This window comes from Podarcis cretensis (assembly GCF_951804945.1).
Source record: "Podarcis cretensis genome assembly, chromosome: 1".
NCBI lineage: Eukaryota > Metazoa > Chordata > Lepidosauria > Squamata > Lacertidae > Podarcis > Podarcis cretensis.
Window position 1 is genome coordinate 6627339 of NC_137170.1, and position 15941 is coordinate 6643279.

The window sequence follows — 15941 nt, forward strand, 5'->3', positions numbered from 1 at the left end:
ACTGTCCCTCTGATTCCCACGGACAGTCCCAACATGTTTACTTTTCAAGTTAGCACTTTGCAGCTGCATTGCATCCATATCGTAACAATACATTATATACCTAAATTCACATTTTCACATTTCATTATGTACCAACATTTATCCATTTCTTATTTCTTGCCCTGTGTCTTCCCTCCACCCATGTGTGACTTCCTCATTATTATTTTGTAACTATTACATATTGAGATTGTAGTTTTGTATCTTAATAATTAAACATTCAATCTTAGTGAACCGTTTTCCTTTCCCTGCGCAGTTTAAGATCCAGTGGTGCGGGCAAAGGGACAGCCCGTTGCAACCGTCAACTGTCAGCTGATTTTATGCGCTGGCAGAAGTTCTGGCCTCTGCAGGAACTGCCCTGCACACCTGACATCATATAGGATGTCATGCAGAGGGCCAAATAGGGAGCCTGGTGCATCGGATTAGGCCCAAGGGCCAGAGTTTCTCCACCACTTACCGTATTTTTCGCTCTATAGGATGCACTTTTTCCCCCTCCAAAAATTAAAGGGAAATGTGTGTGCGTCCTATAGAGCGAATGTAGGCTGCGCGGCTAAGCCCAAAGCCAGAACAGGGAGACAGAGCGCTGTGCCTTCACCCCGCTGCCCTCCGGAGGCTACAAAGGCTGTCCCGGAAGCCTCAAGCCTTTGGAATGCAGTGGGAACTCGCGCTGCGCTCCAAAGGCTTTGGGTCAGCGAAAGGAACCCGAAGCCTTTGGAGCGCAGCGCGAAGTCCCGCTGTGCTCCAAAGGCTTCAGGGATCTTTGAGGCTGGGGGTGGGGGAAAGCAGCGCTTCCCCCCACCGCCAGCCCCACAAGCTCGGGGAGCAGCGGGAAGGCGGCGCGCCACCTTTGTGCTGCTCCTCGACCTCTTTGAGGCTTTTCCCTGAGGAGGGAGAAGGGACCGACTGGCTGCATCAGTCCCTTCTCCCTCCTGGTCGAAAAGCCCGCAGGAGCTGTGCGCTCCTTAAAGGGTGCGCGGCTCCTGTGGGCTTTTGTGGGAGATGGGGGAATTCCCCCACATCCCGCAAAAGCAGGGAGAAGGTCTGGGAGAAGCGCACAGGCTGCGTGCAGCCTGTCCGCTGCTCCCAGAGCTGGGGGGGGGGATCATATTTTTTCCCTTGATTTCCCCCTAGTTGCGCCCTATGGTTAGGTGCACCCTATATAGGATGTAGCCCTATTCTCAGCTCCTGCTTCCATCTACATGTTCCAAGCTGTAAAGGCAGAGGATCCAATTGAGATCTGAGCTCGCATTTCAGCCCAGAGCCTTCCCCGGAGGTTCAGTTCGCTTTGCCTCATGGTGCACAAAAACAGAACACTTTTTGTTTTTTTAAAAATTATTTTTATTAAGTTTCTTACAGATATAACACATATGACAACAAAAGAAAAACAGAGAAAAAACAAAAGAAAAAAGACAAGATAAACAAAAAAGAAAATAAAAACAAGGTACCTAAATACCTAAACAACCTAATCACCTAAACAACACAAATTAATTATTATTTAGATTTCTAACCTCATAAACATATTTTAGGCTTCCTCTGAGCCCTCCCACCTGAATTTCCTTGTAATTAAAATGTAGCAGTTTTCTGGTATCATTTTTTTTTTTAAGTATTCCAATTAAAATAAAATTTCTTCACTTTCCTTTAGGTTCTAAATCTTTTTATGAAAACGGAACACTTTGGAGAGGGAAAATAAAAAAACCAAGGGGACATCTTTCTTACCGTGCTGCTAAAATATTTAATAGGGATGCATTTATAATTAAGCTTGCTGGAAGCAAACTAATTGTGTGGGGACTCTGACGGTAATCTGTTAGCGATGGGCCCTTGGTGTGGCTCAGACCAGCTCCTTGGGATCACCACAAAGAAGACTTTGAATAATAATAATAAATAATAATAATATTTTTTTATTTATATCCTGCCCGTCCCCGTTTAAAAACCGGGCTCAGGGCGGCTAACAGCAAATATAAAGCATTGATTAAAATGCGACTTAAATACAGCGTAAAACAGCATAGAATCCAACATACATTGCAGCATCAATATCAATAAAATTCTAAAATTCAGGGGTCATTTTGGGGAGAAAAAACAACAACCCAGTCAGTAGACATCAAATGATCACCAAGGCTAGCTGGCTGAACTGATCCTACTTGGGCCAGCAAGGAGACCAGGGAAGAATTTAAATGTGGGGTCCCAGAAAGGGTTTCTTCATAGAAGAGGAAAGGGAAAAGGGAATAGAGGATCAGGCTAATTCAAATTGAAGGCCAGGTGGAATAGCTCTGTCTTACAGGCCCTGCGGAAGGAGATCAAGTCCTGCAGGGCCCTATTCTTGTGGGACAGAGCAGTCCACCAGGTCGGAGCCATCACTGAAAAGGCCCTGGCCCTGGTGGAGGATAGTCTGGCTTCCTTAGGGCCTGGGACCTTTAAGCTATTATTACAGTATTCATTTGAAGGCATTTACACACACAGACCCTGATGTTGGGAAAGATGGAGGGCACAAGGAGAAGGGGACGACAGAGGACGAGATGGCTGGACAGTGTTCTCAAAGCTTCCAGCATGAGTTTGACTAAACTGTGGGAGGCAGTGGAAGACAGGAGTGCCTGGCGTCCTCTGGTCCATGGGGTCACGAAGAGTCGGACACGACTAAATGACTAAACAGCAGCAACAACAACAACAACAATAACAACACACACACACACACACACACACACACACACACACACACGTGTTTACAAGTGAAAATCCCCACAGGGAGCTGGGTTAACAGCCTCTACCAGGACTCATAGCTAGAGCGTGTGATTCCTGGTGCTTTGACCCCACTTTAGAAATAAACTTTTTGGCTCATTCCATGTTCTTTTGGCAGTTAACATTGTGTTTCCTGCACATAAAAGCAGATCTGGTGTGTTTTAAAAATTGCGTCCTACCCTATCAGCATCTTATCTTTTTGCTTGTCATAGAACAGGCATCCCCAAACTCAGCCCTCCAGATGTTTTGGGACTACAATTCCCATCATCCCTGACCACTGCTCCTGTTAGCTAGGGATGATGGGAGTTGTAGTCCCAAAACATCTGGGGATGGCTGTCATAGAAGCATGGAATGATAGAGTTGGAAGGGATCCTGAGTGTCATCTTGTCCAACTCCCTGCAACGCAGGAATCTCAGCTAGATCATCTATGGCAGGTGGACACCCAACCTCTGCTTCAAAACCTTCACTCCACCTTCTCCTGAGGGAGACCGTTCCACTGTCGAACAGCTCATACTGTTAGAAATTTCTTAGAGAGATAGATAGATAATTTATTACAGTCAGAGACCAGCTTATAAAACACACTTGGGGGTACAATCCCAGAAAGAGAACAAACAGTTAAAACAATGTACAACAATAAATTTAAAATTTATAAATGCGATAAGCATGTTGCTGTTGTTGTTGTTTAGTCGTGTCTGACTCTTCGTGACCCCCTGGACCAGAGCACGCCAGGCACTCCTGTCTTCCACTGCCTCCCGCAGTTTGGTCAAACTCATGCTGGTAGCTTCGAGAACACTGTCCAACCATCTTGTCCTCTGTCTTCCCCTTCTCCTTGTGCCCTCCATCTTTCCCAACATCCGAGTCTTTTCCAGGGAGTCTTCTCTTCTCATGAGGTTGCCAAAGTATTGGAGCCTCAGCTTCAGGATCTGTCCTTCCAGTGAGCACTCAGGGCTGATTTCCTTAAGAATGGAGAGGTTGGATCTTCTTGCAGTCCATGGGACTCTCAAGAGTTTCCTCCAGCACCATAATTCAAAAGCATCAATTCTTCTTTATAGACACTTTAAACCTTAAGATAAGCTACCGCATGGTCATGGGACATGGGTGGCGCTGTGGGTTAAACCACAGAGCCTAGGACTTGCCGATCAGAAGGTCGGCAGTTCGAATCTCCACGATGGGGTGAGCTTCCGTTGTTCAGTGCCCAGCTCCTGCCAACCTAGCAGTTCGAAAGCATGTCAAAGTGCAAGTAGATAAATCTGACGGGAAGGTAAACGGCATTTCCGTGTGCTGCTCTGGTTCGCCAGAAGTGGCTTAGTCATGCTGGCCACATGACCTGGAAGCTGTACGCCGGCTCCCTTGGTTAATAAAGCGAGATGAGCGCCGCAACCCCAGTCGGCCACGACTGGACCTAATGGTCAGGGGTCCCTTTACCTTTACCTTTTTACCGCATGGTCACCCATGGAACTGAGTTTGGGGATTTTCTTCATGAACTAGTTTGGGTCGGGGAATGGTCTGCGCCTACAGATTGGTACACAGAATCTGGCGACCATCCGGGTCATCTTATGATCTTTGCCTAAAAGGACATGGTCAAATATTTGCTTTTCCAGGAGGTCGTCGAGCCTCACCAGCAGGGGATCAATGGTCTCACTATGTGCCTCTTCATAAAAGGGACATCTAAAGAACAAGTGCTCTGGACTTCCTATATCCCCCAATGAACAGGCGCAAAGTCTCTGAGTGTATGGGACTTTTTTAAAGGCTCCTTCCAAGACCGGCGAGGGCAGAGCTGAGTTTCTGGCGTAGAAATTTCTCCCTAATGTTTGGCTGGAATCTCCTTTCTTGTAACTTGAAGCCATGGGTTCGCGTCCTACCCTTTGGAGCCCAAGGGGAAGGGAAGGAGATGCCCCCGAAGGTTATAATGACACAGGATGAGGAGCAAACTGCAAAGTTCCATGTCATTTCCAAGCCCTCTTGTTTGGGGATCACTTCTTTTCCATCCATAGACATGCTGGGCATATATAAAAACCTCCAATTCCAGTTCCTCCAGTTCGTTCAACTGTCCAAACACCTCTTCCTGATGTTTAGTCAGAATCTTCTGTCTTGTAACTTGACTACATAGGTTCAGTACCCCCCAGAGCAGGAGAAGACAAAACTGCTCCCCTTCTGTGTGACAGCCCTTGAGATATTTCATAGAATCATAGAATCATAGAGTTGGAAGAGACCACAAGGGCCATCGAGTCCAACCCCTTGCCAAGCAGGAAACACCATCAGAGCACTCCTGACATATGGTTGTCAAGCCTCTGCTTAAAGACCTCCAAAGAAGGAGACTCCACCACACTCCTTGGCAGCAAATTCCACTGTCAAACAGCTCTTACTGTCAGGAAGTTCTTCTTAATGTTTAGGTGGAATCTTCTTTCTTGTAGTTTGGAGCCATTGCTCCGTGTCCGCTTCTCTGGAGCAGCAGAAAACAACCTTTCTCCCTCCTCTATGTGACATCCTTTTATATATTTGAACATGGCTATTATATCACCCCTTAACCTCCTGATATGAGATGGCTCTCATATATCTTCTCACTCCTCTTCTCCAGGTTAAACATACCCAGCTCCTTCAACCATTCCTCATCAGGCTTGGTTTCCAGACCCTTGGTTATCTTGGTCTCCCTCCTTGGCACACCTTCCAGCTTGTCAACCTCCTTCTTAAACTGTGGTGCCCAGAACTGGACACAGTATTCCAGGTGTGGTCTGACCAAGGCAGAATAGAGTAATACGCAGGTGGGGACGCAGGTGGCGCTGTGGGTTAAAGCCTCAGCGCCTAGGGCTTGCCGATCGAAAGGTCGGCGGTTCGAATCCCTGCGGCGGGGTGCGCTCCCGCTGCTCGGTCCCAGCGCCTGCCAACCTAGCAGTTCGAAAGCACCTCCGGGTGCAAGTAGATAAATAGGGACCGCTTACCAGCGGGAAGGTAAACGGCGTTTCCGTGTGTGGCTCTGGCTCGCCAGAGCAGCGATGTCACGCTGGCCACGTGACCCGGAAGTGTCTCCGGACAGCGCTGGCCCCTGGCCTCTTAAGTGAGATGTGCGCACAACCCCAGAGTCTGTCAAGACTGGCCCGTACGGGCAGGGGTACCTTTACCTTTACCTTTATGACTTCCCTTGACCTGGACACTTGACTTCTGTTGATGCAGCCTAGAATAGAATCAGCTTGTTTTGCTGCTGCATCACACTGCAGACTCATGTTAAGCTTGTGGTCCACCAAGTCCCCTAGATCCTTTTCACATGTACTGCTAGTAAGCCAGGTGCCCCACACCCTATATTTGTGCAGATGGTTCTTCCTGCCTGAGTGCAGAACCTGACATTTGTTCCTATTGAAATTCATTTTGTTAGTTCAGGCCCAGTTCTCCAATCTGTTAAGGTCATCTTGAATCCCGGTTCTCTCTTGCGTGGCAATTCCCTCCCCATCCCCAAGATGAAGTAAATAAAGACACCGGACACCAAAATTTTAGGTTAATGGGCGAAAATGGCCACAACTTTATTGATTACAGGTAAGAGCAGTATTGGCTTTAGGCATTGGCCCTGCCAGACTATCCAGTCTAACCGGGAAGGGTTAAGCACCAACCAGGGGAGCCCCCGAGATGCACATCCCTGGGCACTCCCCTGGGGGTTACCGCTCGGGGGGGGCGCTTTAGGCCCTAGCCTCCGTAGGTTTCGGATGAGGCGACGCCCCCCGGAGTCCTTTAATGAACTACCCTTCAAGAATTGGGGGAGGTGATGGCGTTCCTCCCCCCCATCCTCATTTCCATAACAATACCCCTGCCAATGCCTAACCGCCCAAACCAAGGAGTTGTGACATTTTGCTACGAGGTAGGCGAAAAAAACCAAGTGGCTTCCAATGCAGCCAATTAGCCAAATGGAAAAACTCCTACCAGGCCCCTTGCGGCAACCAGCCGAAGCCCATAGCAAAGTCCAAATGCAAACCTAGAGGGCGGGTGGGTGGGAAACCGCTGCTGCAGTGGGAACGAAAAGGGGCGAGCCAGGGCTGCCCCGACCTTAAGTGATCCCAGGAGGCCCGCCCCTCGCGGCTGCCGATTGGCTGCCGCTGTGGGCAGTGAATAATAATGAGCTGAGGAAATCCCTGCTTCTCACGGGGCTGACGCCAGCCCCGCGAGATTGTTGATGGGGGCGTGAGCCCACAACCCCACCCCCTCTTTAGGTCGTGTGGTGGGATAATGAGCTGCTTGTGCGTTGAAACTCGATCCCTCAGAGCTCACTCAGTGTAGTGAAACCCTGCCTTGAGAGGAGCCCTTGAGCATGGCTCCCTCAGTCGCTGGTAGAATCTGACAGTGGGCGTTTGCGGAAGCGTTTCCAACATAAAAGCTGTTTCACAGACATGCGCCTCCTGGATTCCCTGCGTGACAGTTTCCGGCGGGGGGTGGGAGTTCTCAAGGGCTGTTCTGATACCTCCTCGCTGTTCCCACTGGAAGTATCCCAGAGCCTCCCCTCCGACTCCCTTTCCTTTGGAGCTCTCGCACTCCCCCTACTGGTTCCCTCTTCTGCTGAAGAAGAGGCTCTCCTATTCTCCTGAAGCCTTCTCACCACCTGTCCTTCCGATGGCAGTTCCCAGACATCCACCTCCCCCCCAGGGCCCCCTTCACCCCCTCCCGCCTCTTTTCTTACTGGCGGCGAGGACGGAAATCCCTGGAAGGAACTCCCCTCATCCTCCGAGGATTCAAACACTTCTAACCACGGCCTACCGCCTCTTTCCCCCTCTTCCTCTTCTTCGTCGGAATCTGTTTCCACCTCCACTTCCGACTCTGGGAACCCTTCAAATTCCCCTTCCTCATCTGTAGTCCCGAAGTGTTCCCTCCTAAACCTTGCCACTGGTTGTGGTTTACTTGGGAAACGCCGATGAAACGTTTCTATTAAAATCTCGTCTTTGACTTCCTCTGCCGGTACCCATGCGTTTTCTGACTCTTCCTCCCCCTCCCATTCTACCAAGTATTCCACCTGATTCCCCTTCCACCTGGAATCAATGATCCCTGCCACATCCATGTTGCGTTCTCTCTCTTCTATGACGGGTGTCCGGGTGACCTCCCTCTCATGTTCCCCCCACTCACACCCCTCTCTGTATGGCGACAGTAATGACCTGTGAAATACTGGATGCAATTTCATGTGACTGGGCAATCGGAGTTTGAATGCTACTGGGTTCACCTGCTGTATGACCTCAAAGGGTCCCAACCGTTTGGGTCTCAATTTCTTACACCCTCCCTTGAACGGCAGTCCTTGGGTGGATAGCCACACCCGGTTACCCACCCTTATGGTTTCGCCTTCCCTCCTATTTCTGTCAGCTTGCTTCTTATATTCTTCTTTGGCTTTCTCTAAGTTGAGTTGGAGCTGACGGTGGATCGCTTCCATCTCTTCAACAAAATTTTCCGCTGCAGGTACACTCCACCTTCCCCCGCCCTCCCCTGGAAACGCCCGAGGATGACACCCATAATTGGCTAGAAAGGGACTCATCCCTGTGGACACGTTCTCCGCGTTGTTGTAGGCAAATTCTGCCAGAGGTAACCAGTCCACCCAATCCGTTTCTCTGTCCTTTACATAACACCTAAGATATTGTTGCAAAACCCCGTTTGCCCTTTCTGCTTGCCCATTTGTTTCTGGGTGTCTGGCGGTGGAAAAACTTACCTCCACATGCAACATGCTCATTAGTTTCCTCCAGAACCTAGAAGTAAATTGTTTTCCTCTGTCGCTCAAAACCCTCAAGGGGGCGCCATGCAACCTAAAAATGCGCTCCACAAACAACCTTGCGGTTTCTTCCGCTGTCACTGCATGTGAACAAGCTATAAAGTGGCACATCTTAGTTAGTAGATCTACCACCACCATGACCGCGGTTTTCCCTTTGGATCTCGGTAGATCGGTCATGAAGTCTATGGATACCATCTCCCATGGCCTTTCTGGGGTGGGTAAGGGTTCTAATAACCCCGCTGGCGCCAACCTCTCTCCCTTTGCTCTTTGGCACCTGTCGCATCCCCTGACATACTCCCGCACGTCCTCCCGCACCTTGGGCCACCAAAACTCCCTGGTAACCAACCACATGGTTTTGTGCTGCCCGAAGTGCCCCGCCGTGGGGCTGTCATGCAACTGCTTAAGCACCCGCCCTCTTAGTTCCCCACCTGGTATGTAGAGCGCCCCTTTGTAATATAGTTTTCCGTTCTTTTCCTCAAACCCCCCTGCGTTCTCACCTGTCTCCCTGAGTTCCCTAAGTTTCTCTTGGGCATATTCATCGTTTTCAATACCCTCTACCAGTTCTCTTTGCCCCACCAATGCCGCCCCACAAACCCAGTGGTCCTCTGAGATGATATGTCTTTCTTCCGCCCCTCCTTCCCCCTCCAAGTACTCAGGTTTTCTGGAGAGAGCGTCCGCCCTGACATTCTCAGCCCCTGGCACGTAGCGAATCTCAAAATTGAACTTGGAGAACTCTTGCGCCCATCTTACTTGTCTCTGGTTCAACACTCGGGCTGTCCTCCAGTATTCTAGATTTTTGTGGTCTGTCCGCACTTGAACCTTGTGTTGCGCTCCAATCAACAGGTGTCTCCATCTCTTGAACGCTTCGTGGACAGCGAGTAATTCTCTGTCGTACACTGTATAATTCCTCTCAGACTTGTTCAATTTCCTCGAGAAGAAGGCACACGGCCTCCATTCCGACGTATTCGCTCCTGGCTGCAGAAGCACGGCCCCCACCGCTCTGTCAGACGCGTCGGTTTCCACCCTCATCGGCTGCTGCAGATCCACGTGTAAGAGTTGTTCTTCCGAAGCAAACGCCCTCTTTAAACTTTCGAAAGCTCGCTGCGCTTCTTCCGTCCAGACAAATTTCTTCTTACTGCTGAGACAATCCGTGATGGGGGCTGTTAAATGGGCGAAGTTCTTGATGAACTTCCGATAGAAGTTTCCGAACCCCAAAAACCTCTGCACATCTTTCTTAGTTTTCGGTGGCCTCCATTCCAGCACCGCTTGCACCTTGCTAGGATCCATGGCCAGCCCCTTGTCCGACAACCGGTACCCAAGGAATTCCACCTCCCTGGTGTGGAACTGACACTTCTCCAGTTTCACCCACAGCTGGTTTTCTTGCAGTTTGCTCAGTACTTCTCGCACATCTCGCACATGCTGCTCTTCATCCTCCGAGTACACCAGTACATCGTCCAAGAACGCAGCGCAGTTCTTGTACAGCAATGGTCCTAGTACGTGATTCATGAATGATTGAAATACTGCGGAACCCGCCTGGAGGCCGAAGGGCATAACGCAGTACTCAAATGCCCCCAAGGGGGTGAACATAGTGGTTTTCCACTCATCTCCCTTTCTCATACGTATCAGGTTATACGCCCCCCTCAGGTCCAGCTTGGTAAAAATCTTCCCTTTTCTCACCCGGGTCAGAATGTCATCGATTCTGGGCATAGGGAAGCTCACGGGTTCGGACACTGCGTTTAGGGCCCTGAAATCCACAATTAATCTCGGTTTGTCCGAGTTTTTTTTGTCTACAAAGAACACTGGACTACCCCCCACCGCTCGTGACTCCCTGATGAACCCACGCTTGAGGTTTTTGTCAATAAACTCCCTTAGCTCCTGCATTTCTCTGTCAGACATTGCATACACCTTGCCCACTGGCAATTGCGCCCCTGGAAGTAAGTTGATTTGGCAGTCAAAGGGTCTGTGCGGGGGTAGTTTATCTGCTTCCCTTTCGCTGAAGACGTCGGCAAAATCTGCATATTGTCGTGGTACCCTACCTTGTTCCATTGCTTCTATCTTTGCTAATGTGGCCTGAGTCCCTACTTGGCCCCCTCTTTCTGTGCAGTGTCCCATACAATGTGCTGACCCAAAGGAAACCACTCTCTGGTGCCATCCCACAAGCGGATCATGCAGCGCTAGCCAGCTCATCCCCAAAATGATGGGCGCTCCTCCCAACGTGGCTATATTAAACGCTATCCGTTCTGTGTGTCTTGCCACCCTCATTGTCATGGGGACAGTTTGCTGGTCTACTTCTCCCCCCAACAGCGCCCTCCCATCAATCGTGGTCACCTGCAGGGGATTTTTTAAAGGAATGGTTTGTATCTGATGGGCGGCTGCAAACTCCTTACTCATAAAGTTGCAGGAGCTGCCTGAGTCTAGTAACGCCTTCACTTTTAGTGGGTGTCCGTTTGCCAGCTCCAGCAATACCTCTATTACAAGAGCTGGTCTTGGGGGTTCTGGCGTGGGCACATTTACTGTTCCTTGGCCTGGCTGCTGTGCCCCGTCGGTGGCAGCCAGGCGTTGGCTTTTACTTGCTCCTTAGCTCCTTCTCCCTCCTCCCCAACAGCTCCCGCCATTCCTTGCCATTCCTTTCTTTGCGGACAAACTCTGGCAAAATGACCTGGCTGTTGGCAGAGAAAACATTTCTTGGCGCCTTTTCCCTCCTTCTTCCGCCCTTCACTGGGGTTTGAAATTGCGCGCGCGCGCGCTGTTCCGATTTCCATCGGCTCTGCTGGCAGAGAAGGCTGCTCTGGCATCTCTGGAATGCGGAAATCCCTCCAACGCTCCCCTTTCCCTTCCCGCTTCTCCAAGGCTCTGGCCTCCTGGCGTGAGCCTATGGCCAGCGCTGATTTAGTCAGAAGGTCCATAGACTCCGCCCTGGGCCCCCGGGAAAGCTCGTCTTTCACTGCCGAAGATAGTCCTTCTTCGAACAGCATTTGTATCGGTTCCGCTGACAAATCCCATCCTAATTTATGGATCAACATGGTGAACTCAGTCCAGTACTCACGGACAGATCGGTTCCCTTGTTTACACGCCATTAACTGCCTGCGCGCCACTCCCTGCTCAATCTCGCTGGAAAACATCAGATCCATGGCGCGAAAAAACTTCCTTGTGTCCCTTAGGGCTTCATTATTGGCTGCCATTAGTGGTCTCACCCAATCTCTGGCCGGGCCTTCGAGATGCCCAATCACAAAAGCAACCCTCGAATCCTCATCAGGAAAATCATCAAACTGCAGATTGAGGGCATATTGCATCTCAGTCCTGAAGGCTTGATAATTCCTGGGATCACCCCCAAACTTCTGCACCAGTCCTGGCACTTTCCTCGAGAGCTGGGCGGCTTTCCCCTTTTCTGCATCATGAGCCCTCCTCTCCTCCAACCTCGCCGTTTGCAGAGCTAACTGTACCTCCAACATCCTGTACCTTTCTTCCAGGCTAGGACCGGCTGCAGCTGCTCCCCCATCTCCGGCTCCGGCTGGGTTGCTCATGATGCCTCTCTTTGCACAAGCTGCTTTCAGGGACTGTCAGATTGCTGTGGTGGGATAATGAGCTGCTTGTGCGTTGAAACTCGATCCCTCAGAGCTCACTCAGTGTAGTGAAACCCTGCCTTGAGAGGAGCCCTTGAGCATGGCTCCCTCAGTCGCTGGTAGAATCTGACAGTGGGCGTTTGCGGAAGCGTTTCCAACATAAAAGCTGTTTCACAGACATGCGCCTCCTGGATTCCCTGCGTGACAGTTTCCGGCGGGGGGTGGGAGTTCTCAAGGGCTGTTCTGATACCTCCTCGCTGTTCCCACTGGAAGTATCCCAGAGCCTCCCCTCCGACTCCCTTTCCTTTGGAGCTCTCGCACTCCCCCTACTGGTTCCCTCTTCTGCTGAAGAAGAGGCTCTCCTATTCTCCTGAAGCCTTCTCACCACCTGTCCTTCCGATGGCAGTTCCCTGACAGGTCGGTAGTGGCTTTCTGCAGCATCAGCTACCCCTCCCAGTTTGGTGTCTTCTGCCTACGTGATGAGCATCCCCTCAATTCCTTCATCCTAATCAGTGTTGACTCGTGTTCAGCTTGCGATCTGTAAAGAGCTCTCGATCCCTTTCACGTGTACTACTGGCAAGCCAGGTGTCCCCCATCTTATATTTGTGCATCTTGGTTTTCCTGACTAAGTGTCGAACCTTACTCCCCCCCCCCATTGAAATGCAATTTGTTAGTTAGGGCATGATACAATCAAAGGTGGAGGAGCTTTTCGTGTTTATCCCACCTGCTGGAAGACTTCCATTGTACTTGATACGATTCTGCTCTCCTTACCTATTAATATTTTTTTGTTGATAATACCAACACCTGGGACATGTTAACCCTGTTGTCATAACATCCTTTGGATCTTGCAGAAATGGGAAAACTGAAAAAGAGAATAAGCAATGCCTTTCAGTACGTCTGTTGTGCGCTGTGTTTACTCGACTGGTACCGTATTTTTCGCTCCATAAGACGCACCAGACCATAAGACGCACCTAGTTTTTGGAGGAGGAAAACAAGGGGGGGGGGGAATCTGAATCCCAGAAGCCAGAACAACAAGAGGGATCTGGCTTCTGGGATAGCCTCTTGCTGTTCTGGATTATGGGATAGCCGCGTGCAGCCTCTCCTGGGCAGCGGGAGGAAGGCTCCCCCAGGAGCCGTGCACCCTTTAAAGAGTGTGCGGAGCATGTGTGTGGCTCTTGGAGGCTTTTCCCCTAGGAGGCAGAACGGCAGCCCTTCTCCCTCCTCGGGGAAAAGCCCCCAAGAGCCACACACACGCTCCACGCGGCTCTTTAAAGGGAGCACTGAGCAGAGCCTCCCGCCTGCATTCGCTCCATAAGATGCACACACATTTCCCCTTACTTTTTAGGAGGGGAAAAGTGTGTCTTATAGAGCAAAAAATACGGTATATGTTTATGCCTTTATTTTTGGTGACTCACTGGTCCCAATTTTTTTTGCTCCCTGTTCCAGCCATTTTGGGATGGCAGCCACAGCACTTTTATCAAGATACGCATGCCGACAGCTCATTCTTTATCCCCCCCCCTCCCCGAACAAAGCACAACTCAGATCACTAAAGGAAATTAAAAGAAGATAAATGCAGCAAACAAATACTCTGTCTGGCTGCTCCTCAGAAAAGAATGCCAGACTATGCAGGACAGCTCAGCCTGAACCAGGACGACTGACTCATGATGATGACAAATCCTTTGGGAGAATACTTTGTTCCTAAACTCTAGTATGCAATAAAGTTGCCTTAGTTAATAGCATCTGTGGGATGTAATCCACTGAGAGCAGTCAAGTACAACATTCCTTGTAATGCTAGAGAAGACATGCCGGGTAATGTTTGGTCCAGCCAGTCGAAAACTTCCTGTTTCCTCCTGGCTGGAGCATCCTTCCTTTTGCATGTGATAGAAGGTGGGTGTGACCTTACCTGTCCAGGTAACAAAAGGACAAGTCACGCAGCACTCTCTCCCTCTTTTTCACTTCTTCGTTTGACCAGCTTCTTAGCTAGGAATACTCTGCTAGCTTCTCAGAAGCACTGGGATTATTCCTCCATATGGGGTAGATCCTCATGTACATATTTGTAACTTAAATCTGCCTTCAGGAATCCAACTGTGAACTGATGTGAGTAAACTTCTTTTATTGACTTTGAATAAGATTGTCGTGTCGTTATTCTTTTAAGAGCGATTAAAGGGAACTTACCAGGAACATACAATTCAATATTTGAATCGTATAATAGTGAGAGGCTTACACAAGCCTGCAACCAGCTATCTGTTGTGCATATAAAAGGGGGAATGTAAACTCTGCTACATAAAGAAACTTGCCAACGCAAGTTAGGAAGGATATTAATAAACAACATATCCTTTTCTGCCACCCTGGATGTTGCTTGTGAGTGATGCTCTTGGGCTGGTTTGTGCTCATTATCCTTTTTAAATTTATTTCCAAAACCGAAAAAAGAAAAATTACAAACATCAAATTCAACATCCATATTCCTTTTCTAACATAAACCTATTACATAATTAACTAAATTGAAATATACCTAATAACTCTAAACTTCTCTTTGCTGTATACAAACCACAACGCAGTTAGAAATTTTATGTTAAAGCTTTTATATTATAAATAATATTTCAAATTCCCCTATACCCCCTGTTCCCCTTGTGCAGGGGTAAGCAAGGAAAGAATAAAAGAATCAGCCGAACAATGAATAAACTATAACAACACAACAAGACGGAAGAAGTAAAAAATAAAAATGAGATCACACATGGGTTTGTGCTCATTATCCGTGTGGGTGTCGGGTACACACCAATCTCTTGTTTTCTCTTCCTCTTGCACAGGGTCCGTCACTGCCCTTAGCGGAGAGGAGGAGGAGGAAGATGTTTCTGTTGCCGGCTCTCCTGCAACTCTGGGGGACCGGAGAGTGCAGGACGAAGGGATTCTGGGAACGACTGAAGCCATGACAGTTCCGCCGACCTTGGCGTCCTTGACGAAGAGGACCACTGTCCCAGCCACGCACCGGATCACCACGGCTGCAACCTATGAGCTGGATAGGCTGGAATCAGAAGGTATCTATGTTAAGGCCTTGGATCTCAGTGCCAGACCACCTGCTCTACGTGCAGAAGGTCTTGGGTTCAGTCCCCATTAGCATCTGCAGGTAGGGCTGGAAGAAAGCCTCCTGCCTGGAGAGTCAGTGTTTTGCAAGCTTGGTTCCCCAGCTACGGTTGGACTACAACTCCCATGATCCCTGCTAGCTGGGGATGATGGGAGTTGTAGTCCAACCACAGCTGGGGACCTAAGTTTGAGAAACACTAAGTGGACAACACTCACGTCTGGTGGACCGCCGGTTGACTTCGGTATAAGGAAGCTTATCGTGTTCCCAGGTCCAGTACAATCTCAGTTAACTTGTGCGTTTTGACTTTCCACCGGTTGAAATTGTCCAGATTACATGCACACATTTAAGCTCTTTTGGCACTGAGTTTTCCCGGTGTGGGAAGAGCTTTTGAACTCTCCTCCTTGCTTACTGCGCAAGTCCCGCTCAGCGCGGGGGCACTGGGATGCTCTCGCGAGATCTCACAGGAGCTCGGACAGCCCCCGTGAGATCTCGCGAGAGGAGCATCTCAGAGCCCCTGTGCTTACAAGCTCTCTGCTTTGCTTTGGAGGTAAAGACCACTCAGAATGCTGGCTCTGGAAGGTAAGGATGCCTGACCAGTACAGGACACTAGGGCTTACGTTCTGCGCACAGAAGGTGCACACAGTCAGACCCTGGTACCTCCAGCCGAACGGATCAGGGAGTAGCTGATGGAAAACACCTCTGTTGGTTAACGTGTGGAGAAGTGATGGATAGTTGTCGAAGGACCCTGTGTGAGAGGCAGGGAAGAAGAGATCTCCCAGGATAGGAGGATGGGAGA

At 49.6% G+C, this 15941-nt stretch overlaps 1 protein-coding gene across 4 annotated transcripts in view; it reads left to right on the forward strand.

Moving 5' to 3' along the window:
* The window catches only part of ARMH4 (armadillo like helical domain containing 4), an 82177-nt gene that overhangs the window by 33923 nt on the left and 32313 nt on the right, over window positions 1–15941 (forward strand). For 3 of the 4 annotated variants that reach the window (XM_079991278.1, XM_079991276.1, XM_079991275.1), the window contains one exon: window positions 14871–15098. In XM_079991278.1, the coding sequence (XP_079847404.1) occupies window positions 14871–15098 (228 nt within the window). Of the gene's footprint in view, window positions 1–14870; window positions 15107–15643; window positions 15897–15941 lie in introns of those variants that run through there. The other variant, XM_079991277.1, reaches the window with a different exon arrangement.